The sequence below is a fragment of the Geotrypetes seraphini genome, chromosome 2 (genome assembly GCF_902459505.1).
Source record: "Geotrypetes seraphini chromosome 2, aGeoSer1.1, whole genome shotgun sequence".
Lineage (NCBI taxonomy): Eukaryota > Metazoa > Chordata > Amphibia > Gymnophiona > Dermophiidae > Geotrypetes > Geotrypetes seraphini.
The window spans coordinates 395609103-395634257 of record NC_047085.1 but is presented as its reverse complement, the minus strand read 5'-3'; the positions used below and the strand labels follow the sequence as shown (position 1 = coordinate 395634257).

Below are 25155 nucleotides of genomic sequence, written 5' to 3'. Positions count from 1 at the left end.
TATTTGGGCCGGTTCCCTGAGTGCTGCAATGCACAAAGCCATGGGAAAAGGCTCCTATGTGCGTCCTGCGCCTGAATCAGAAGCCTTCTCTCTGACGTCGCAACTTCAGATGGAAGGCTTCCAGATGAGGCAGGGGACGCGCGTGAGGAGCTGCTGCCCACAGCTTTGTGCAATGCAGCACTCATGGAGCTGGCCCGAAGACACCACGTTGATCGCACCTTGGACTGGCCCAAAGATAACACCGGGGGGCAGGCCAGAAGGCAAGGCACAACATGGAGGGAGAGAGACAACAGCGGTAGGGGGAATGCTTTATTTTTTTATTTAGTGATTGATTTACATCTGTTCAGGAAGAAATGCATTTGTTTCTTTTCCTCTGGAGTTGTACTGCTTGTAGAGTCTTGCATCTTAGGGGTTTTTTTGTACATATTAGTACTTTTAGTTTTTGGTCCTGCATTTGAATGGGATTATCTGTTTTCTGGTAGGAATGAATGTTGAAAAGCATACAGTGTGCTTTGTGTATTTTAATTTTGTGGTTAACTATTATGTGTTGTTAATATGATTATATTGTGTGTGTATATATGAAAAATGAATGGAAAAAATGGTGTTACAATTAATACTATTATGGGGGCAGGGTCTGGGGTGGAGATAGGCATGACTTAGCCTAGTGTTCTTCAACTGCTGGTCTGTGGACTGGTGCTGGTCCACAAAATAATTATTTTCCGCCGGTCCATAGGTGTCAAAAGGTTGAAGAACACAGGTATAAAGCACAGCTAATAGGCACAGGAAGCCTCAGTGTAACTCCATCCCACCCACCTGATCTCTAATTTATAGGCCCTTGAACCAATTAGAAGACTATAAGTAATTAGGGAATCTCTATTACTGTAGCAAGTAATTGGCTCTTAGAAATACAGTCTACTAGATCCTTAGATATCAATTTAAACACTACATTAAAATATCCTGATTTTTTAATGGGTGAGCAGAGTGAAGAGTGGTATATGGCATATGTTCTGTATCTCAAAAACTAGAGCTGATAGGAGAAAACTGGTGCCATTTTTGGAATCAGCAGGCCAAATATACCCAGAAACAGGTCTAACTTTTGAGGCACCAAAATGAGTGCTGGCCAGTGTTATTTGTGACCTGCTAAGGAACGGGGTATTTGGGCTGGAAGCCAGGAAATGAGAGATACAGGTTCCATCTTCTCTTGACTATTTCCTCCTTCATCTCTGCTATTTCTTCTGAAGATCATAATTTCTTTTCTTTTTTTCAAATTTAATGTTGCTTCTATACTGCTTTGATGCATGGAGAAGGACACTATAGCAAATTTGAAATAAACATAAAGACCTAAAAAACAACCACCCAAGATGATGATATCCAAACTTTTTAGTGCACGGTGCATCAAAGAATCCTTTAAGATGTTTCATAATAGATGTCATTAATAGGTAAGTGTTCATTAATCATCAGTGTGTGTCTCCCAGCTAACAGGACAATTGTACCCACAACTCCTGCACCCACAACTCCAGAAGAAAACTGCACAATCTATCGATATGGATATTACAATACCACAATCACCATTGTCGGTAAGTGTTCATGTGAAACAGTATTACAAGCATGGTGCACAAAGCTACAGGAAGCAATGAGGTTACCTAAATGTAACATCTACAATTAATATAATTTGGCAACATTACATTACGGATTTCTATTCCGCCTATACCTTGCAGTTCAAGGTGGATTACAAAAGAATTGACTGGAAATTTCCAGTGATGAACATATTACAGAGGATTTTACTGGACATTTTCCAGTGAGGATACATTTTTTTTTAAGGGGGGGTAGCTGGAAATAATTCTAGGGGATCTTACGGGTTGGATGGTAAACTGGCAGTGCCGAACTGTGTGGTATTAGCAAATGGAATACAGTTAGAGTAGGCAAGATTACAATCTATTTTAGGGATCTGTTTACTTGAAAGGTGTTTAGGTGGGATATTTGGGGGAGAATTATCTGGCGGTAGGTGAATTCTATGGAGGTAGGTGAATTATCTGGAGGTAGGTGGAATTAGCTGGAGGTAGGTGAAGAGGGTTTAAGATATTTGGATGAATTTTTTGAAAAGCAGGGTTTTGATTTCTTTATGGAATGTTTTGAAGTCGTCCGATGTTGTCAGCAAGTTGGAGATGGAATGGCTGAGTTTTGCTGCTTGTGTTGCCAGAAGGTTGTCAAACATTTTCTTGCGTTGTGTGCCTTTGAGTGGGGGGAAGGCAAAAGGGTTTGGGGTTCTTCTGTGTCTTGAGGTGGAGATCTGGTTTAAGCGGTTATTTAGGTAGGATAGGGAAGAGCCGTGTACTGCTTTGAATAATAGGCAGTGGAATTTGAATTGAATTCGTGCTTGTATGGGTAGCCAGTGGGAGTCTAAGAAGGCAGTTGTTATGTGATCATATTTTCTAAGTGAGTAGATCAGTCTGAGGGCGGTGTTTTGTATGGTCTGGAGTTGCTTTATCATAATGGCTGGACAAGGAAGATATAGGGAGTTGCAATAGTCTAGCAGACCTAAGACTAGTGATTGTACAATTAGTCTGAATTGTGTTTGGTTGAAGAATTTTCTGATTTTGCGTAGGTTTCTCATGGTTAGAAAAGCTTTCTGGGTCGTCTTGTTGATTTGGGACTGCATTGTGCAACATCTGTCTATGGTAACTCCTAGTAGTTTTAGTTCGGGCTGTATTGGGAATTTGGTATTTTTGATTATCAGTTCTGTGATGGTAGGAATTTTGGCCTTTTCGAGCAAGAGGAATTTTGTTTTTTCTGAGTTTAGTTTTAGTTTGTGATCCATCATCCATTTTTCTACTGTATCTAGGGTTGTTTCCAGCTTTGCTGTGGTGGTGGGCTCTGATGGGTCGAAGGGGAGGAGTATGGTGATGTCGTCTGCGTAGCTAAAGGATGTGACATTTAGGTTATCTAAGGTGGCTCCTAGGGAGGAGATAAAGAGGTTGAAGAGTGTGGGTGAGAGAGGTGATCCTTGTGGAACTCCGCATGGATTTGCCCATGGCTCTGATTTGATATCATTGTATTTTACCCTATAGATTCTTGATTTGAGGAACCCTTGAAACCAATTGTAGACCTTGCATGAGATCCCTATGGCGTCGAGTATCTGTAGTAATAAGGTGTGGTTAACTAGGTCAAATGCTGCAGAGAGGTCAAGTTGTATTAGTATCATCTTTTTTCCTTTACTGATGTGCTGTCGGGCTGTATCTAGAAGTGAGACTAGTAGTGTTTCTGTACTGTGGTTGGTTCGAAATCCTGATTGTGAGGGGTGGAGTAGGTTATGTTTTTCCAGGTAGTTTGTGAGGTATTGTGTAACTAGGCCTTCTATTATTTTGACGTATATTGGAATTGAAGCGATAGGTCTGTAGTTGGAGGGGCTGTCTATTGGGCCTTTGTGATCTTTCATGATTGGGGTGATTAAGATCTCTCCTAGGTCCTGTGGGAATTGGCCTTCTGTTAATGTGGTTTGAATCCATAGCATAAAGTTGGTTTTGAATGTGGTGGAGGCGTTTGATAACAGGTAGGTGGGGCAGTTATTTAGTTCGCTGGAAGCATGGCTATATTTATTGTAGAGTCGGTTCAAATCCGACCAAAGTAGGGTTGGGAAGTTGGACCAGCTTCTGTCTGCTACGATGGCTTCACCTGTTGTTGGGTTTGTTGTTATCTTTTTGAGATGGGTGGGTGTGTTGATGAATGCGGTTCTGATATTGGTGATCTTGTTTTTGAAGTGGTCTGCTAAGTGGATGGCTGTCGGTGGGTGGATTCCTTGAGTGGCAAGGTAAGGTTTAGTGTCAGTGAGGTTCTTTACTAGGTTGAATAGCTTTTTTGTGTCTGGGATTTTTGTGCCTATCATTTTGGAATAGTAGGCTTTCCGTTTTTCCTTGAGTTTGGTTTTGTATTGGTTAATTTGATTTCTCCATGCTGTTTTAGTGTGTTCTAAGCTCTTATTTTTTTTCCAGTCTCTCTCTAGTTGTCTGCAGAGTTTTTTTGATTGGAGGAGTTCGGAGTCGAACCATTTATCAGAAGGTCTACATATTTTAAATTTTAATTTTTCTGGGGCTAGTTCATTCAGGATGGTTTCGCTTATGGTTCGCCATTGGGATATGAATTCGTTGGGGGCTATGTTGGTGATGGCATGGTCTGCTTTATCCCAGAATGTGGAGGGTTTGATTTTTTGGCGTGCTTTGAAGGAGGTTTTTTTTGGAGGTTGTTTGTTAATGCTTTGAGGCCAGTTGATGTTAAAAGTGTATTCATAGTGATCTGACCAGAGTGAGGGGCGCCAGGCCCCATTTGAGATATGGATTTCGGGTTTGTGAGAGTGTTGGGTCATGTAAGCAGCGACATCTAGTTGGTGGCCTTTTTCGTGTGTGGGTTGGGGGTTAAGGATCTGGTAGTTCAGTGCTTTGAGGTATGAGAGTAAATTTATTACTTGTTTAGAGGTGTGATCTTCAAGATGGAGGTTTATATCTCCTAGGATTAGATTATGAGGTGATGTTAGGGAGTTCTGGTAAATAAATTCTTCGATATCTTGTTTGTTATCATTCCATTTTCCTGATGTTGAGTAACAGAGGATGCATGTTAGTGTTCCAGTGAGAGAATCATCGGATAGTTGACAGGCTAGGAGATCTAGGTGTGGGGTGGAGTGTTTGTCTAGGGTCTTTATATTGATGTTGTTTTTGAGTATGATGGCTAGACTTCCACCACGTTTTTTTTTTCTGCAGATCAGTTCTATTTTGTAACCCGTTGGGCATAGTTCTGTGATGGTGGGATCGGATTCCGAGGTTAGCCAGGTTTCGGATAGGAATAAGCAGCTTAGTTGTTTTTTAACTATCCAGTCCTTAATAAGGTCTGCTTTTGTGCTTATTGATCTGATATTGATCTTAATTAGCACTCAAAATTTTGTGTGAGCATTTAGCTATGCATTAATTCTATAAGGCAGACCACCTAATTCACATACTGCATGCCCCAAAAGGAGGAGTGGCCATGAGTAGGGCATGGACTTGTCAAGGGCGTTCCAAAAAGTTATGTGCATAGTTATAGAGTACTTCCTCAGCGTGCCTCACTTGGGTGTCAGTATTTACAACAGGTTTCTGCAGGGGTAAGTCTGGCACCCAAAGTTAGGTGCGTGAATCAATGTTATGCACAATTCTACAAAACACATGTGCCCTTTATAAAATAATACTTAGGGCTGATTTTTTCCAGTATCCATTTTTGAGCACTATTTATAGAACTTCCCCCCCCCCCATTGATGTGAAAATACTTTCTGTATCTGATTTGTGACTCATCCCAATGAAGAGGTGTGAATTAGATCCAGATGTATAATAAACTGCCCAAGTGGGACTAATGGGTACTATGGGCAGGATTCACTAAAGTCCCGAAATCTATCCGATTTGTATCCTATCCGTTTCCGAGTCATTGTAGGCAATCGATTCAGTAAAGCTTGTCCATGCAAATGATCCAATCGTAAACACGCTGCTATTAGCGCTGAAACATCGATCGACACGCCTGCGCAATGTATCCTTGTTGGTTTTGAAGCTCATAACGCATGCCCTAGCTCTTTAGGACTTCACTGCGTAGAAATGGGGTGTGGTTTAATCACGGACGTCATTAGCGGGCTCCGAATGCGCCTACCGCAAAGCATTGTTGTCGTTTGCCATTGATATTTGAAATGTACAATGCGCAAGGAGAGCACGGGGTTAATCCGCGATTTTCTTGCCATGCTTATTACAAATCCGAGATTCACTCCCACGCTTGCTATGCGCATTCCAAAAAAATAAAAAAAATATTTCTACCACTTATGTACATGAGCGTTTACATATATTTAAAAGTTTTTATATATTTTGGATTTTTGGAGTAGATATATATTTTTAATGGGGTTCTTAACATGCACGCTTCAGTTGCTAGGCAGAAATAGTCAGCGAGGATGTAAACAACTGGTCCTCAGCAGTCGTAACCTTTTGGACAGGAAAGGCCAGTCAGTTTGGACGAAATGGCTTCATGAATTGACACGTTAAGAAATTTACATGCCTTTTTACTCATTTGCATGTGCAGATTGGATCAGGTGCGGATAGGGTCTGGAGGAAGGTTAGTGAATCGAGCCGGAGTCGGAAAGTGAGTGCAAACCGAGCAGTACACGATCGGTTTGCTTAGTAAATGTAGCCCTATGTGAAGAGTCCAAAAATGTGCCTAATTTAAAAAGACTTTAAAGAAAAGGAGTTTTTGTGATGCTTTGAAATTTTGCAACATGATACAGTTCTCTGAGGCTTCTGCGGCTGGTGTTGTAATTGTTGCATTGGGTAGGGAGAACTGACGCTTCAGCCATCATGCTGTGGCTTTCTTTCATTCTGAAGGATGGTTTCACTTTGGTGTACTTTGAGGTGCTGGTCAAGATTTGACATGCCACGCTTATTAACTGAGGTTCAGAGCAAAGATTTTTCAGTATTTCAGTTTACCCCATTGTGGGGTAGTTTTGGTTTGCAAATAATTTAACCAATCAACCTCTGATGCCAAAACATGGCCCGTTTTGGGTACTTCAATAAATGGAAGGTTGATTCCCCCCTCCCCTTTTTGAAGGTCCTTGGTGATTTTTATCTTCTACTGTATTTCTAAAAGTGAATCGTGGCCATGTAGATTTACAATCTGTTTTTGTTTTTTCTTTATAGAGGGTATTTTAGAGGTGAACATCATTCAGATGACAAATATTCAAGTGTCAATGGCGGGATCGGAGGACTCCATGGTCGATTTTGTTATAGCCTGCCAAGGGAGGTACAGTACCATCTTCAGTCTTTCTTCATAAATAGTGCATGCCGTACACTAAATAATTTGTATTCATATAATACAGGGAATGACATTGTGTCTAAGATGCATAGTCCTCAAAGAGGTCAGCTGGTCATATTCTATTTCCCTTAAAATTAATGAGTGCAGACTGGTTCATTACTTTATTTATTTATTTTCATGGATTTTTTTTAATACCACCTTTCATTTAAAGATATCGAAGCACTTTAGAATATTATAATGATAACAGGATTGATAACTTTATTTTATTTTTTTTTCTGTTTAAATCTTTATTGATTTTCAAACTTTGATAGTGTAATACAATTGGTAAATCATAAATACTGCATAGAACGCACTAATAACTATACAATTATTACATAAAACAATCATTTACTCCCATCCTCCTCTTAATTATTAATACAATAATACATATGATGTGATTTTAATATTATAATTTAATAATTTAACTCTGCTCAATGTACATTTCCCTCCCCCCACCCACCCTCCCTGGATGTGTAAAGAATCTAATGAAAAGGGAAGAAACATGACCCTTACTGTAATGCAACAAAAGTAGTCAATGGACTCCATACATCATTAAAGGATCGATAACTTTAGACAAACATTACAAAAAAAAATTAAAATGTAGAAATACACCTAAAAATTTTAACATTTTTGGCTTGATTCTATAAAAAGTGCCTAAGCGTACCTACATTGTAGGTGCCACTCGATGCAGTTGTCGATCAACTGCTAGGCACCGCTTATAGAATCCCACATAGTGGCATACTTAGGTGGCACAATCTATTGATATGGATATTATAGCACCACAGTCACCATTGTTGGTACGTGTTGCATGCTTAGGTGGCACTAGGGAATCCTAGAGGTAGGCGCTGGTATATTAGGCCATGTTTTACTTGGTCTAATTTATCAGACCCTAATTCAGACGCCTAGTGATACCTAAGTCAGCCATGCCTATTCAGCCCTATTAAAGTCTACTTTTCAGGTAGGCATTGTTAAGCATTGGAGGACACCTCTACTTAATTGTTAATTTTGGGGGGAGGGGGATTGGCTGAAAACTGACACGGTCAATTAACACTCCAATTAAGCCAATTTAAAAAATAAAAGTTGTGTGCAAGTCCCAAAGTCAGGCGTCCGCAATTAGGGTGCCTAGTAGCACCTAATGTAGGTGCCATTTATAGAATCTGGCCCTGGGAGTCAAGACATAAGGAAAAGGGAATGGAATGACACAATTTAAAACCAATAGAAAGATCCGAGGATGCGTCCTTTGGTGTCTCATTACCCCATTTTTACGCCGGCCAGAAGGACATGGAGATGGGTCTGTAAAACAGCCAAATTGTCTTCTAGGGTGTCTTTATATTTGCCTATACTGGGCAATGGAGCTTTCTAGCCGGGCATGTAAAATGCCACCTTTCTTAGGTGGCAAGCACAAGGTCTACAATATCTTTTTCACCTGTTTTCGGAGGAGGGGAGCCTGGTCACATTTGCCGAGCTGCAACGAACTTATGACCTACAGGCTAATGATCTCTTCGCCTATTACCAGATCCGTCACTATGTTCAGTCCCTCCCAGTGGCTGCCCTTACTGAAGTCTGCAGGAAGGCGCTTTCGGAACTCTTCAGCCTTTCAGCCCAACAGAGGATTCCTCTACGATTTCATATTGTGGGTATCCGGGATTGCCAACCAAGTACGAATCTGGATATATTAGCGACAGCGTGGGCTGAGGACTTGAATTGCCAGTTGACTGCTCAACAGTTACAACGGGTCCTGAAGAACATTCAGAAGGTGTCACCCAATATTACTCACTGGGAAATGCAATTGAAAATTGTTCTTAGACTTTACATTCCACCGGAACGTGCAGCCCGGATGGGGATTACTGCGTCGCATTCTTGCCCGAAATGCAATCAGGCTCACGCATCTTTGAGCCACATGTTTTGGGCCTGCCCCGCAATCCAACAGTTTTGGAGACATCTTGGCCTATATACCACATCGCTTTGGGGAAGGCGATGGCTTCCGCAACCGAGGGTGTTATTTGGATTTTATAATATAGCCTTGCCCAAACCCAGGGGAATGTCAGCATTTATCTCTAGAGCCCTTTTGATGGGAAAAAAAGCCATCCTCACCAACTGGCTCTCCCGTGATCCCCTGTCATATTCACAATGGAGATCCCTAGTGATAGTCCACGCAACACTGGAGAGACGCATGGTGGGAGATTTGACTCTTGGCCCGGGTCGCAAATTTTGTCAGGTGTGGGAGCACTTCTGGCAGGACCTCACACCGCGTGCTCGTAGTAGACTTTTGAATCTTTAAGATTTTATTCCCACTCTCAGCTGTTGGTCTGGCCATGGATTCTTGGAGAGGGGAGGGGAGGGGAACTGATTATATTGTTGAAAATGTTATTTCCTGAATGGTACTACTGTTTGTATTGGCTTCTTACTGCTGGAATAATAAAAATCATTTAAACATAAAACCAATAGAGGTAAGTTTAAAACCAACAAGGTAAGTTTATTCCTGGTAACTCTAGGACCTGAAGCTGCTTAAAGCTACAGCCTCAGCAGCCTGGGGTTGTGGGTTCAAACCCACGCTGCTCCTTGTGACGCTGGGCAAGTCACTTAATCCCCCCAGGTACATTAGATAGATTGTGAGCCTGCCGGGACAGACAGGGAAAAATGCTTCAGTACCTGAATAAATTCATGTAAACCGTTCTGAGCTCTCCTGGGAGAACGGTATAGAAAATTTAATTAATTAATTAGCCACATAAATGATTGTCTACTCAGCCAAGTGTTTAAAGTTTAAACTCTTTTTGAACTTCTGATATGAAATCTCCTGCCTCAGTTCCAAGAGGAAGGAATTCCACAGTGTAGGCTGTGGCTCACTGGTTGAGCTGTTGCCTCTTCACCCAGAGGTTGTGAGATCAAATCCCGGTGCTGCTCCATGTGACCTTGGGCAAGTCACTTAATCCTCCAACGCCCACCACTTTGAATGTCAGGTTTGAAACAAAAAGGCAGTATACAAATCCTCCAGTCACCCTGCATTGCTACTGGCTATTCAGCTCCAAGTCTACAGCTTTTTACTATAGAATAGGCAAATTCATACTAAACTTACAGCCAGTGGTGTAGTAAGGAGGTGCAGGGTGGGGGGGCGATACACCTGGGCACAGTGTTCCTCAGGGCACTGGCACCCCTCCGGCTCTCTGCCCCCACTCTTCCACCTGCCATGCACGTGCCCCTTCTCTACCCCCCCCCCCCGGTACCTTTTAAACTTTGGCGTGAGCAGCCACGAACGTGCCACTCATGTTAGCTTCGGCACTCTCTCTGTCACTTCCAGGACCTGCATCTAGGAAGTGATGTCAGAGAGCGTGCCAAAACTGATGCAAGCAGCTAGTTCGTGGCTGCTCACGCCGACGATAAAAAGGTACAGGGTGCATGCGTGCACGGCAGGGGGGGGACGAGGGACACGGGTGCCCTCCCCAGGCGCTGCTCACCCCCGCTATGCCACTGCTTACAGTTAAACAATGTAATATTTAGGCATGCTTTGTTCAGCTGCGATCCAAGCCTAGAGCTCCGACCTCTTCTGGTAATGAAGTCTATGGTTGCATGTAAGAGGAAGCCTCCTACAATTCCAATATATGGAGAATGATGTATGTTAACAGGAGGACTGGATGCCTTTTGTTTGGGTGTTCCTAAAGTAGAGATAGTGAGAGTTTAGAATGTGCCAGTGGAGGAGTGGGAGGGAGGGAAAGGAAAAGGGTGAAGCTTAATTCAGTATAGGCAGTTTAATCTAGAGACTTGTTGGAGATTTTGCTACAGAGCTGGGTCCTTTGGTAAGGAAAGGTGCAGAACCGTTGAGCTATGGAGGTTGAGGATGGGTAGGTAAGGCTTAGTTGGGTTAAGGAGTATGGGAGGTTTGGGAAGGTGAAGGGGGACCAGAGGTTGACTTTAGACAAGGTACTAGAAAATTTGGTTTTGTTTATACATTGCATAGTTTGAAAACACCAATATAAATTGAGTTTCAAACAAAAAAACCCTCCAACTTAGCTATGTCGACTACTTTGAACACATCTTCTTTTAATTCTATAGATTAATTGTAAGCTGAATGGGAAAAAAATGCTTCCTGTGATTTGTTTTGCACGTGAAACCAATTAGTTTTATGGAGTGTCCCCTAACAATGGCCAGAGCGAAAAACAGCAGGGACAACAGATACCCCTGCCCTGCCTCAAGCTTGCACGTAAAAAAAGACTCGGATTTCTTACCATTTTTCCAAAAAGCTGCCTTTGACTGTTGATACAACATTCTAACCAAGGCCAAAAAATTCCCCCTCCCTTCCCTCCATAATAACATTCTCCAGCACCTCATACAGGTACGTATACTCCACCCTTTGCCGTATCCAATGAAACCAACAGGGCATGCCTTTCCTCTACCTGAACCTAACACACCATATATTAGGTGATCTACTCTTTGAACATTATTCATAGTCTGACAGCTCTTCATAAAGCCTGTCTTTTTTCCTGCATCGCTATCGGTACAACATTCTTACGTCTGCTCTTCTCGGTACTCACTGGCATAATAAGGGGGGGGGGGCGATCCACCCCAGGCATGGTCTTTGTAAAGGGCACGGGCACCTGTCCTCATCTCCACCCCCCACTTGTCACGCACGTGCGCCCCTTCCCTTCTCTCATATCTTGTTAATTTTTCCTGCACATGCAGCATTACGAGCTTGCCTCTCTCTGATGTCACTTCCGGGCTCCGCATCTAGGATGTGACATTAGAGAGATAGCCAACACAACGTGGGCAGCAAGTTCATGCTGTTGCTCTTACCTGGAAAATTAAAAAATATACGGGGGAAGGGAAGGGGCTGTGTGTGCGGGGGTCGGGGGGGTCGGGAAGGAGAAGAGGGCAGGGCACCACTTACCCTTGCTATGCCACTGTCTGTACCTTTAGCAATTTTACAACTTCTTTTCTGAGATGGGATTATCAGAATTGCTTAAAGTACTCCAGATATGGTTCACCATGAATTGATAGAGGCATTATAATAATTTCCATTTTAGTCTTCATTGTCTCTGTTTGCGTTTTTGACTACTGTCTCCAACTCAGTTTCAGACTTTAGTACATTGTCCATTTCCTGGCTAATGACTCTTAATATGGAAATGAAGAACTTTATCAAGTGCCTTCTGAAAATCATTTTAGAAACACTATTCAGGTTCTGGACATGAATGAACGGGCATGTAGACGTTCATTTTGCATAAACATCTAAATCCTGATTTTAAAAAGTCAGGATAGACTGAAACATGTGAATCTGGCAAGTGAGCACAGTCTTGGATTAGCTCGGCTTGGGTTGGGTGGGAATAAAAAATTAATACATGTTCCTCATTTCATAAGGGGAATGCACATCTCTGTCCAAATAGATTGACATTGGGATTTATACCTACTATAAGTACATGGCATATCTGGATTTTAGAAAAGTCAGTGCTCCACTGGACAGATCTAATGCTAAATAATCTCTAGGTCCACCCTTGACGATTTCTGTATTAATCACATTCAATACTGATATGATTTCTCCCATTACCCTCTTGTTTTTAACCTTTTTAAAATTGTATTTCCCCCTACTATCCTTTTGTTTTCATGTACGTTACGACTTGTCATTATCAAGTATGTTAATTGTTCCCCATTTTAATTTTTTAATTGTTAAATGCTTAGAATTTATGATTAGCGTTTCATCAAGTTTTAATAAACTTGAAACTTGTCCCCTCCCTCTCCTCTCTCTTCCACCCTCACTGCTTCAAAGTGAAGCTGGCAAGGGATACTGAGTTCTATAACAACTTTGAAATAAATAAGTGGAGTTGTTCCGATAAGTATTCATAGTGCTTTATTATAAAACAAAATATTTTTAGTTGCATTTAAACTTCCACATGTCTTAACTTGTGACATGAAAACAGAAAATCAATAATATTAGAAAAATGACAAAGGAAAAAAAATATACAACTTTCATCCACAATAACAAGAAAAATAGAAGGGCCAAACTAGATAATTAGAAAATTTAGCTGGGCTTTTAATGTGCGCTATCGGGCCCCAGAGGAGAGTTTTATGGACATGAGTAGTGTCTTCAGTTCATATGGCTGCAGTATAATTTTTGGTGTGATTTAGGTTTGACACTTAGGGCTCCTTTTACTAAGGTGCGCTAGCGGTTTTAGCGCTTGCTACAAAACCGCACGTGCTAAACGCTAACACCTCCATAAAGCTTGCATTAGTATATTTTGTTTAGCGCGTGCTAAAAATGCTAGCACACCTTAGTAAAAGGAGCCCTTAGTTGTGGGGAGGGAGGTGGGGAAAGTAGGTTTCTACATTCTCATTCTGCCCTTTCAAGGACCTGTGCCTGAGGAGACTGATGAATCCACATCTTCACTAGTACTGGAGTTGTACTTCTGAATGACACCACAGCATTGGCAATTATAAATATTATATTATATATTTATCAGTTTTATATCCTGTATTATCCAGTGATCTAAACGGGTTACAAAATTACATAGATAAAATCATATCACATACAAATAAACAGATAGAACAAAACATAAACCAAACAGCTCACCTAATCTCATGCCAACTAACAATATACCTGTATCACCTCTTAATTAAATGCCCTTTGAAAAAGATAAGTTTTTTATTTCTCCTTAAAGATATTACTGAAGATATCTGCCTTAACTCTAGAGGAAGATCTTTCCACCATATAGGACCCATGATGACGAAAGTACGGGAACGATCCTTCTCAAATCAGACCTAGTTGAATGAAGGTACATCTAATAATAACGTATCCTGAGAGCTTAAATTTCTTTTTAATATTTAAATATTTATTAAAGATTTTGTAAGATAAACAATACACACAATGCAATACTCAACATACACCGCAAATGCAGAAAAAAACAGCAAATACAAATGAAAAAGCACAACCACCTTACAATTTTCACCCTCTGACCCCCCATCCCCCTTGTCCCCCCACCCCCCAAACACAATATCCCCCATCACCTAGCAGAGCAACAAAGTTTCAAGACCCCGAGACCCCTTACAGAGTGGCCAACAGTGCCCCAATTTTGTTCCATGTCAAGTGGTGGTGTATAGTTATGGCGACGTTTAGCCACCTCCATCTCCATCCTCCCCCTCCAGTCAAAATGGGTTGGGGCTACCTTATTTTTCCAATGATTAGCTAGTAAGCATTTTGCTGCCGTCAAACCCCAGCAAAGTAGTTTGGTTTGCCAAAGATGCTCCTGAGTATTATGTAAGCCTAGCAAGCAGCTCTGAGGAGTCGCTGCAACACAGTCCCCCAGGAAAGCAGACATGGTATGAGCCACTGCAGTTCAAAAGGTGCCGATGATCACACAATCCCACCAAATATGTAAAAAAGACCCCACTTGGATACCAAATCTCCAGCATTGATCAGACACTCCAGGAAACATTCTAGAAGTCGTTCTGGGGTATAATACCATCTAGTCAGGACCTTATAAGCATTCTCTTGAACCAGGGCACACGAGGAAGCCTTATACACCTCCTCGCAAATAACCCCCCATTCTTTAATGGTGAAATGCAACACCAAATCCCCCTCCCAATGATTTTGAAAGGAAAAATGAGTAGATGTATGATCTCTCCAATACCGGTAGACCACTGATAACGGTCTAGGAACCTTCTGTAAAAGCAACCACAAATTCTCCAAGTGTTCCTGCTCAAGAGGAGAATGGGAACCCCACCCTTGAGTCTGCATAAAATGTCTGATCTGGAAATAGGCCAAATAGTCCCCATCAGGTAAATCAAATTTCCTCTGGAGCATATCAAAAGAGAGAATCCCTGAGGTCCCCATCAAGTCTCTAAAGACATGCAAACCTTTCTGAGACCACCGAGAAAACCCCCTATTTTCCCTGCCCACCCGAAATTGAGGCTCCGCTTATATAGTAGCCAGAGAGGACACTAAAGCTCCATTACTCAATTTAGCTCGTACTTGGGTCCATACCCCGGCCAAATGTCGTACAAAGGGGTTAGAAATACTGTGAATCCATTGGCGCTGCGAACCGGACATCCAAAGCCTATTCCTCAACAACTCCCGGCCCCCATATTCCTGTTCCAGCTGTACCCCACTTTTGTGGTTCCCTAATTCCCAATCAAACACCAATTTAATCTGTGCTGATTTATACTACCACTCAAGATTAGGAAGCCCCCCTGCCCCCTACTTCTCTAGCTGCCCACATTAAAGACTGATATAACCTAGGAGGCTTTCTTTGCCATATAAAACTGCGTAGCTCCTTTCCCAGCCTCTGCAGCTCTCTGGGAGGCACTGGCACAGGCAGCGTTTGAAAGAGGAACAACAACCTAGGGAGCACATTCATCTTTACAATGGCTATCCTACCCCACCAGGAGAATAAGAACAAAGCTAAGTACTTTAAGCTCTGCTTCCATGCCAGATTTGATTTTCGAACATGGAGGCAAGGAGAACACGGAGGCAGGGAACATGCCAGCGACTCCCCCTCCCACCCTCACTCACCAACCACTGCCACCACTGCTGCTCCTCTTCAAAGCAGCCTGCTGAGGATCGCAGCCGGCTGTAGCGAATCTTGCAGGCTGCTCTCCACCGGCTTAAAGACTAGTAGAGAAATAAAAAGATAAAAAAAGAGAACAGAAACTATATCCAGTTTATTTTGGAGGTTAATATTAGCCATTGAAGGAGCTATAGCAAGCTTTAAAGCCTTCAAAACCTCAGTAGAACATGGGTTTTGTGGGTCCACTCCCATGGGTCAGCCACAATCTCCCACTGGTTGGCCCTCCCTGTCCAGTGGCAGCAGGAAATACTTCATAAAATGTCATCTCCTGCTGTCGCTAATCCCACAGCAGCAGGAGATGACATTTTATTAAATGTTTCCTGCTGCCACTGGACAGGGAGGGCTGCTCTTTTTGCTTCTGGATGCCAGTCAGCTGTGCCAGAGGTAGAGTAATGGGGGGACCGGATGGAACAATAGAAAGTGCTGGGCAGAGCAATGGGCGGAGGTGGGTAGAACAATGGGCAGGGATGGGTGGAGCAATAGGTGGAGTAGGTGGACTGAGGGTGGGCCCTAAATCTCCTGCAGAGTGGTTTGGCTCCCTTGTCAGCTCTGTATTAGATCTTGATTAGATTCTTGATATATTTACCTTTGTATTTCCTCCCTTCCCAGATGGGGTGGTTCATACTAAAAACTATTTCAGAGGGGGGCCTCCAAATTCTTTAGTAGAACTTCACAGTTGTGTAATTATTTTCTTTCTCCTTTCCTCAGTATTCCTACAGATGCCTGCACTACAGTTGCCGACCCCTCATGCACAGAGATACAGAACACTGTGTGTGACAAAGTGACAACTACTGATCAGTGCTTACTGACTCTGCGAAGATCCTTCAGTGAACCAGGAACTTACTGTGTAAACATCACATTGAATGATGAGGCGAGCCTGGCTCTTGCAAGCACCGTTGTGTCTATTGATGGAGGTGAGCAATTGTTTACTGGTAGGGTTCCCTCCAGGCGGTATTTGACCAGTCTGGGCAGTTCCCATTCATGGAGGCTGCCTGCTTGCTAAATTGAAACTAGCAATATGATGGCCAATTTGCTGCCATCAATTGGCCTCCCAAACAGTGGTGGCTTTCTACCAGGCATAGTCCTTACCAGACTTTCCCTCTGCTGTGTTCTTCCCATGTGGCAACAGGAAGTTGTGACAGAGGGAAGGATCCTGGGGCTGGCTGGAGAGTTCCTGTTGTAATTGTGGCTTTTAGTAGGGCCTATGGAGGGTGGACTGGGGACAGAGAGACATAGGAGGCCAGTGCTGGATCCAAAGAAGAGACGAGGGAATAGAGGGAGGTAATAAGAGTGGTTGGATCCACTGGAGGGAAAAATTCACATGGTGAAGGGAAGGGAAGCAGAAGATGGAAATGTACATGGATACAATGGAAGTTATGGGAGGGGGAGAAGAGAAGTGAACAAAATGGAAGAGAGAGGGAGAAATGCATCTAGATTGAAGGGAAGAGAGTGACATAGATGCTGTACATGGATGATAGGGAATGGAATGGGGGAAATGCACATGGATGGAAGAGAAGAGAGAGTAGGAAATGCACATAGATGCAAGTTACCGACAGACCTGTTGCTTTTTTCCAATTGCTAAAACCCCTGTTTTTGTTTTGTATAGCCAAGCAATGTTAGTGCATCAATCGTTTGGCTACTTTGCATAGGGTTTTGGCTAATTTGCAAGGCCAGATCGGAAAATGGGCAATTGAGGGGAAAAACATGCGGTGAGCCATTTTGTGAATTGGGTCGGTAAAAGTGATCATCGCTAAAGCTGTGAAAACAAATCACTGTATTTAGTGCATCTAGCAGAAAGTCCTGTTATAACTGAAGTGGGAGCTGGCCTAGTAGATATACTGTATTTCTTTTGAAAATTACTATTGCTCCCAAATAAAGATTCTGCATCATCTCCATGCTTAGACAACCTCCCGTGAGCCATCTACAGCCCCACACAGCGACTGCAGCAGTTTCCATTAAGTAATGAGTAACTATAGTGATTACTTCCATGCAAAAGTAATGAGTGACTATAATATATTACATTTTCCAGTAATGAGTAATATAATGTCTAGTTACTTTATATAGTTACTTTTTAGTGACACCCGTCTGATATTTGTTTTTGTTTTTTTTTTGTATCACTAGGCCCTCTATTGGGCTGCTTCTGGTTTGGCAAACTTCTTTTTGAGTGAAATTGCATGAGATGATAAAGATGGCTGGTCCTTGATACTTAAGCGTTCTGTTTATATCAATTTTTTTATTCAGCAAGTGAAAAAATAACAATGTTTATGTTAGATATAAGTTGTGTCTGGTAAGCCACAAACCTGAGTATGATGAAGTGGTATCAATACACTCCACAAAAAACAGGAAAACTCAACCCCATGCAAAGCAAAACAGAACAGAAAACAAGTAGGGAAGGGACTGTGCACATCAACCTTTGGGCAGTTAAAATTTATTGACAATAATCATAAAAAATATATCACATATATAAAATATATAAGACACCAAGCCTTAAAAACATATCACATATATAAAATACCTTTTTTAGGCATAACTGCATACAAGTTTAAAGCAGAAGCTGTGGATCCAAGATGGCCGCGGATGCAAGTCGCTAAAGCAGGTCGCCGAACAGACGCCAAGTTGACGATTTCTGAGCTCTTCTTTGAGCTTTAATCTGTTCTTTAACATGCCGAAAAGAAGGGGAAAGAGCACTGGTGGGGCCTCCCTGCGCTCCGGAACACCTACCTCCGGAAATATTGAAGCGCTGTTTCGGCGATTCCAGGGCACCATGACGACGTCGGGAGATTTGCGGTTAGAGACACCTCATGTGAACGGAACAGAGGTGTCTCACCGAAGTTTTGAGACCACGTTGAGTCCCGACGTAAGACCTCCTCCTATGCACCCCCGTGCATCCAGCTCCCCAGGGGTCGAGAGCCTACCGGAAGTCGGGATGGGCTCTCCCCCGGAGGCTGCGCGGAGCAGTGTTGAGGAAGCTGTTTCAGGCTCACAAGCTCTGCAGGAGAGCCTGAATACGGACGAGGTTGCAGTAACAACTGAATCTGGACCTACTCTGGCGGAGGGAAGTGGAGGAGAGCGGTTGACTGGTGAGCAAAAACTTTTGATTACTCATTTACAATTTCCTATTATAGTCAAGCCCCAAGAAGTTACTCTAGATGCCTTGTGGGACTTGGTGGCTAATATGGTAAAAACAACTAATATTCAACAAGTGCAAGTGGAGGGGAAAATGAAAGACCAAGAAAAAGAAATTTCCTCAATAAAACAAGACATTGCTGACTCTAATATATCTTTGGATAGTATCAAAAGTGAATTAAAATCTTCCAAACAGCTTCAAGAGACTTTAATTAAGGACAATGTAAATTTGAGAAGGAAGATTGAGTCATTTGAAAATTTTTCAAGAGCCAACAATATCAGATTGATTAATTTTCCACGAATTACAACCATCACTCCGCGTGAGATGTTAAAACGATACCTGACGGAAATATTAGATGTTCCTGAGGGTTCATTACCTCCATTTACACAGGTGTACTATCTTCCCAAGAAAAATCAAATTCAGCAACAGGAAGAAAGCCAAGGACCAATGGATGTATCGGCATTATTGTAATTATCAGATAGAGAAATGGCTACTCCCGCAACATTAGTGGCAACTTTAGCTCTAACAATGGACAAGAATTGGATTTTGAGACTTTTCTTTAAAAATAGAGCAAAAGAATTTATGGGACTTAAAATACAAATGTTTCCAGACTTAGCTAGAGACACACAAAGGCGAAGAAAAGAGTTTCTTATGTTTAAACCGGGAATCATAGCTCTTGGAGCAACATTTTTCCTACGATATCCTTGTAAATGTGTTATACAATATAATTCTCAAAAATATGTTTTCTTTGAGCCTTACCAGCTGACATCCTTCCTATCTCTTTCTCGGCTTGAGAAGGAAAAGAAAGAAGGAGTATAGAAAAATAGATGTCCTCACTAGCTGACTAGCATTATTTTCCTTAATAATAATTTCTTGTTTCTCTCCGTTCATAATAACATTTTGGATCCTATGTGGACTTGAGCTGAATTAAGTTTAATTAAGTATCTTTGAATTTATAATATTATTGTGATTTTTTTTTTTTTCTTGACTTAACAGCTTTCTGTACAAGTAAATCTTGAATTGTATTTTTGAAAATTGAATAAAGAAATAATAATTAAAAAAAAACACATATAAAATACCAAGCCTTAAATAGAGTCCTTTCACTCATATCTTTATCAATGCCAGCAAAAAATAAAATCTTGTTCAATTAACTATTCATTTTAATCAGACAGCATGAAGTAATTTTTCTGGGTGACTACTGTTGTGTCATGACTCCACTAGCAGCTATTCTGGACATCCTACAAACTGAAGCTAAATGTTATATGGGTTTTATACTGCCCACTGTGGTCATGTTGAAAAAGAAGCTGACTAAAGTTGGTACAGACCATAAATATACCTCACCTCGGGTTCAGCCAAAAAAACACATCCCTTGATTGCAACACACACGCTTGAAATAAAGCTTTACATATGGTAGGATTAGCTCAGAGACACGGAGGAATAATGACAGGGGATGAACCCCCCAACCACCTCACCACACAATCATTGCTTAGGCCTCCATACTTTTTAGCTTCTTTTTTGCTCTTTTTCTATTTATATATTAATTTTTGATTGAAAATTTTTTTGTGAAACTCAATATAACTTATAACAAATTGTGAAACAAATATAACTTATAACAAATGTTAGTTATGCAGTGGTTCCTTGGTTCCGACGTGAGCACGTTTCGTTTTCTGCATCAGGAAACCAAACAAGTAGAATTTGAACCATGCTTGTAAGAAGCAGCAGAAAGAGGTGAATATCTGATAAGAGTAACTTCTTTAAGCTCAGACGCTCCGAATCACTGCATCTCTCCTACCTCTTCTACCGCCACATCCAACATTTCTCCCTCTCTCAGCCCCTGGAGCATGTGCAGCTTTTTTCACCACTGCCCACCAGCCTCATGCCCATTTCTCCTTCTATCACCCCTCTCCAGCACCATGCCACATCTCTCCCTCCATTACTATGTCCAATATTCTTCTACCTTGCATCCCCTTCAATCTGTCCTTCTGTTCCCTCTCCACCAACATATCCAACATTTCTCCCTTTCATCCTTCTCACCCCCTTGCATCTCTACCTCTCTCCATGCCCAATTATCCTTTTTCTTCCTTTCCCCATGTGCACCATGTCTTTCCTTCTCACTCCACACCTATTTCCAACAATTCTCTTTTCCTGTTCCCTCACCCACCAGCAGTATCTCTCTCTCTCCCTCCCTTCCTAACCCCCCAGCCTGTGCAGCATCTGTCCTTCCCTTATTACCAACTCTGACCCCCACTCCTCTCAGCTGGATCCGACCTCTCCCCAGTTCCTGATTCCCCCATCTACCAGCTCCCCACCGCTGTATTTTAAAATCTTCAGGCAGCTGGAGGCGTGACAAAGCCAGCCTCCCTCCCTCCGACTGCCTGCCTGCCTGTCTCAGAAGTATTCTTTCTGCAGTGTTCTGCTTAGGCAGAATGCTGCAGAAAGAACACTTTTGGGGCAGGCAAATGAAGAATGTGCCCCTGCTGCTGTAGAGGAGTTGTATGAACCGGAAGTAGATGAAAAACAACCTTACCTGCTAACTCAAGAAGATCTTAATGATCTGGTTAGAGACTTGTCACTGTCAAAGGAGAAAACAGAAATGTTGTGTTCAAAGCTGAAGCAATGGAATCTTTTAAGGCAGGACACCAAAATATATTTTTTCCCTGATTGTCACAACATCCTGGCTTCCTTTTACCAAATGGGGAAAGATTTCATCAAGATATCAAGGTCAGGGAAAGTTCAATCCCAGTATGATGAGAGACTATTGTTGGTTCTTGCAAAGAGAGACAAATTTACAGTACAAACGTAAAAGCAAGTGTCTCAAACATTTCTGAACATGCTGACATCACTTTTGTGTGAGTTAAGAGAGGCGTAAATATATCCTGTAACATGTCTTCTTATTGTCTTCGTATTTGTTTTCAGATTAAACTCCTTGACACAGATTTGGTGGGACACAGTTCATACTCGCAATATTGTGCCGATATGGCAAACTGTCTAAAAAAAAAAATCAGTAACCTGTATCAGAAAAACCTGACGTGGTAGCTGAATTTCAATAACAGATCTGAAATCAGCATCATTAAATTAATTAAAGAACACTTAAGTTCTCAATAGAAGAAAAACTTTTTTTTTTGTTGACCAGTATTATGGATTAGAACTGGTGGAAAGACAGAAAACAGAGTAGGTATAAATGGTCAATATTCTCAATGGGGAAGGGTAAATAGTGGGGTTCCACAGGGGTCTGTGCTTTGACCACTGCTTTTTAATATATTTATCAATGATCTAGAGATGGGAATAACTAGTGAAATAATTAAATTTGCTGATGACACAGTTGTTAAATCGCAAGAAGATTGTGAAAAATTGCAAGAGGACCTTGTGAGACTGGAAGACTGGGCGTCAAAATGGCAGATGATGTTTAATGTGAGAAAGAGGAACCCGAACTATAGCTACGTGATGCTTAGTTCTATGTTAGGAGTCACTGCCCAGGAAAAGGGTTTAGGTGTCATTGTTGAAGATACGTTGAAACCCTCAGCTCAATGTGCAGCGGCAGCACCAGCTATGAAAGCATATAGAATGTCAGGAATTATCAGGAAAGGAATGGAAAACAAAGATGAAAATGTTATAATGCCCATGTATTGCTCTATGATATGGCCGCAGCTTGAATACTATGTGCAGTTCTGGTTGCAGTATCTCAAAAAAGATATAACAGAATTAGAAAAGGGCAACAAAAATGATAAAAGGTTTGGGACAACTTCCCTATGAGGAGAGGCTAAAGTGGCTAGGGCTCTTCAGCCTGGAAAAGAGATGGCTCAAGAGTAATATACTGAGTAAATTACTGAGTGGAATGGAAAGGGTAGATATGAATTGTTTGTTCACTCTTTCCAAAAATACTAGGGCTAGGAGGCATGCAATAAAGCTACTAAGTAGTAGATTTAAAACAAACTGGAGAAAATATTTATTCATACAACATGTAATTAAACTCTGGAATTCATTGCCAGAAAATGTGGTGAAATCGGTGAGATTAGCGGGGTTTAAAAAAGGTTTAGATAATTTCCTAAATTAAAAGTCCATTGGCCATTAATGAGATGGCTTCTGGAAATCCACTGTTTATTCCTAAGATTAGCAGCCTAAAATCTGTTTTACTACTTGGGATCTAGCCAGGCACTTGGGATTGGCCACTAGTGGAAACAGGATACTGGCCTTAATGGACTTTCAGTCTGTCCCAGTATGGCAATTCTTATGTTATTAACTCAATCTAACTTTTCTGAATACTTTGGGGGAGGGGGTGGGGGTTGCTTATACTGTTAAATGGTCCTAACTGTGCTGCAGTGGCATCCAGGAACTATTTCCACAGGACAGTCATGCAATAATATCACTTACAAAGCAGTGCTATTATGCTATCTTTCTATATTCTGGTAGAATTGATTCTGCAAAAGAAGATAGTATTAAACTATGAGTATATCAGATTTCCTAAGACTGAATCATACATCCCCCCTCTTTGTCCCTCTCCAGCAGCTTATAGCACAAGAACAGTACAAGGGGTACTGATCGGTGTTGGGTTCTTGGTGGTTCTGGCTATCGCTGTCGCCATTCTAATGCACAAGTAAGTCACTGTTTTTATACTCACTTTTCCTAGTACTGAATATTGTAGACAAGTAGTTCTCAAACCTGTCCTGGAGTACTATCAGTCAATCGGGTTTTCAGGATATCCCTAATGAATAGGCATGTCATGCCGTCATATTTCTATGGAGTGGAGGAGGTAATAAAATCTGCAGATGGGCAGACTGGATGGTCCATTTGGCCTTTATTTGCCATCATATCTCTATGTTTCTGTTTCTATGAGAGAGATTTGCAAATAATGGAGGTAACAAGCATGCAAATCTGTCTCATGTATATTTATTAGGGATATCCCCCAGGACAGGTTTGAGAACCACTGCTCTAGATACTCTTAGAACCTACTGTAAGTCACACCAAAATACCTGTACTAAGCAGTTTTATAGTAAACTATGAAGTCAACACTTTGCAGCATTTAAAGTTATACATATTTTCACTGCCAAGGGATGCTTGCCGGTAGCGGCAGGAGGAATTGGGTACTCCTCCTGCCACAGACAGTTGGAGGGGGGGGAGTTTTGGGAGTTCCCTGCTGCTGCCACTCAGCTGATTGTGGCAGGGAGATTCCCTTGCCGTGATCAGCTCAGCGGCAATGCGAATCTCTAAATAGAACCTGTGACATGGATGCCAGTTAGTGAATCAGGGTGGTTAGGCTAGGTTAGGTGTCTGTTTGTTAGAACATATACAACCAAATAGGTGTTATATTAGCAACTACTTGTCAACACCCTCGTATGATTTCAACTCAACCGAATCCTCAGCGGCACCACTTAGAGCTCAAAATGTCTCATTGCTCTAAGCTTGACGTGTTTAATCGTCATCGGATCCAACTCCTTATAATTTTAATTTTTGGTTTTAAACTTTACTAGTGCTTATGCTTACTGATTGTTTAACTTTTTTTGTATATATAAAACATATTCAGTTATACTTAGCTTAAATATCGTGGTCTCTGGCTAGGGATTACAAACACCGACATGTTTCGCTTGTTAGCTTTTTCAAGGCTTAACCCCTAACTAATTTACCGCCAGTAGCTGCGACCACTATGTCCTCAGGTATAAGGAGTTGGATCCGATGACGATTAGAGTTAGACACATCAAGCTTAGAGAAATGAGACATTTTGAGCTCTAAGTGGTGCCGTTGAGGATTCGGTTGAGTTGAAATCATGCGAGGGTGTTGACAAGTAGTTGCTAATATAATACCTACTTGGTTGTATATGATAAGGAATATACCCTTCTTTAATTGAAGTTAAAGTTCATGCACAGTACCTGTTTGTTAGGACAATCACAATTCTGCATAGGACGCCCATGTGTTATTCTCAAAAGCCGCTTATGCGGTTGCTAAGACCGGGAATCCTATACAGAATCAGGCCCTAAGCGCTGTTCTGCTCAGCACCAATTTTTATAAGGCGCCATATATAGAATTTGGAGGTCAGTGGTTGAATTTTGCTGCTGAATCTGTAAGGTTTTATTCCACTCATGGCCCACCCCAAATCATGTCACTTTTCTGGATATACAAGTGTGATTGTTTTGTAAATAATATCTACACGTAGAGCTGTCAACTAATTTTTTGACACACCATTTTAAGTGCTTCTCCATCAGCAGGAGGCCATATGGATAGCAACCAGTAGCAAAGTATATGGGTCATTCAAGAACTATTAAGAAAATTATATGGTTCAGTGACCAAATTTCACTGCAGAATTTTCAACAAAGCAAATGAAATACATATCTATTATTAAAACAGGGCCAACTCAAGGGACTGTGGAACTCTGCCACTCCCCCGCATCTTTATGCCTCCCTCTTTCTCTCAGACTACCCTCCCCTATCTACCTTTAAAGCTGACCTCCCCTCACAAAAAGCAGCAGGATATCATTTAACAGTACCCACACCAGACCTGCCATCTTCCCTCTGCCACACCTCACTTCCTGTATCCATGGGGCACGGCAGAAAAAAGATGCTGGTGCTGGTGCAGGTAATGTTAGGTGAAAAACTGCCAGTGGTATGGAGGTGAAAGCTGCCTTTAAAGGTAAACAGGAAG

General features: G+C 41.7%; 1 protein-coding gene across 2 annotated transcripts in view; it reads left to right on the top strand.

Annotated features, from left to right (window-relative positions):
* The window catches only part of GPNMB (glycoprotein nmb), a 67405-nt gene that overhangs the window by 37966 nt on the left and 4284 nt on the right, over positions 1 to 25155 (top strand). The window contains exons 7-10 of one of the 2 annotated variants that reach the window (XM_033930876.1): positions 1476 to 1577; positions 6693 to 6795; positions 16104 to 16309; positions 23029 to 23116. In XM_033930876.1, coding sequence (XP_033786767.1) covers positions 1476 to 1577; positions 6693 to 6795; positions 16104 to 16309; positions 23029 to 23116 — 499 coding nt within the window. Of the gene's footprint in view, positions 1 to 1475; positions 1578 to 6692; positions 6796 to 16103; positions 16310 to 23025; positions 23117 to 25155 lie in introns of both variants that reach the window. The other variant, XM_033930875.1, reaches the window with a different exon arrangement.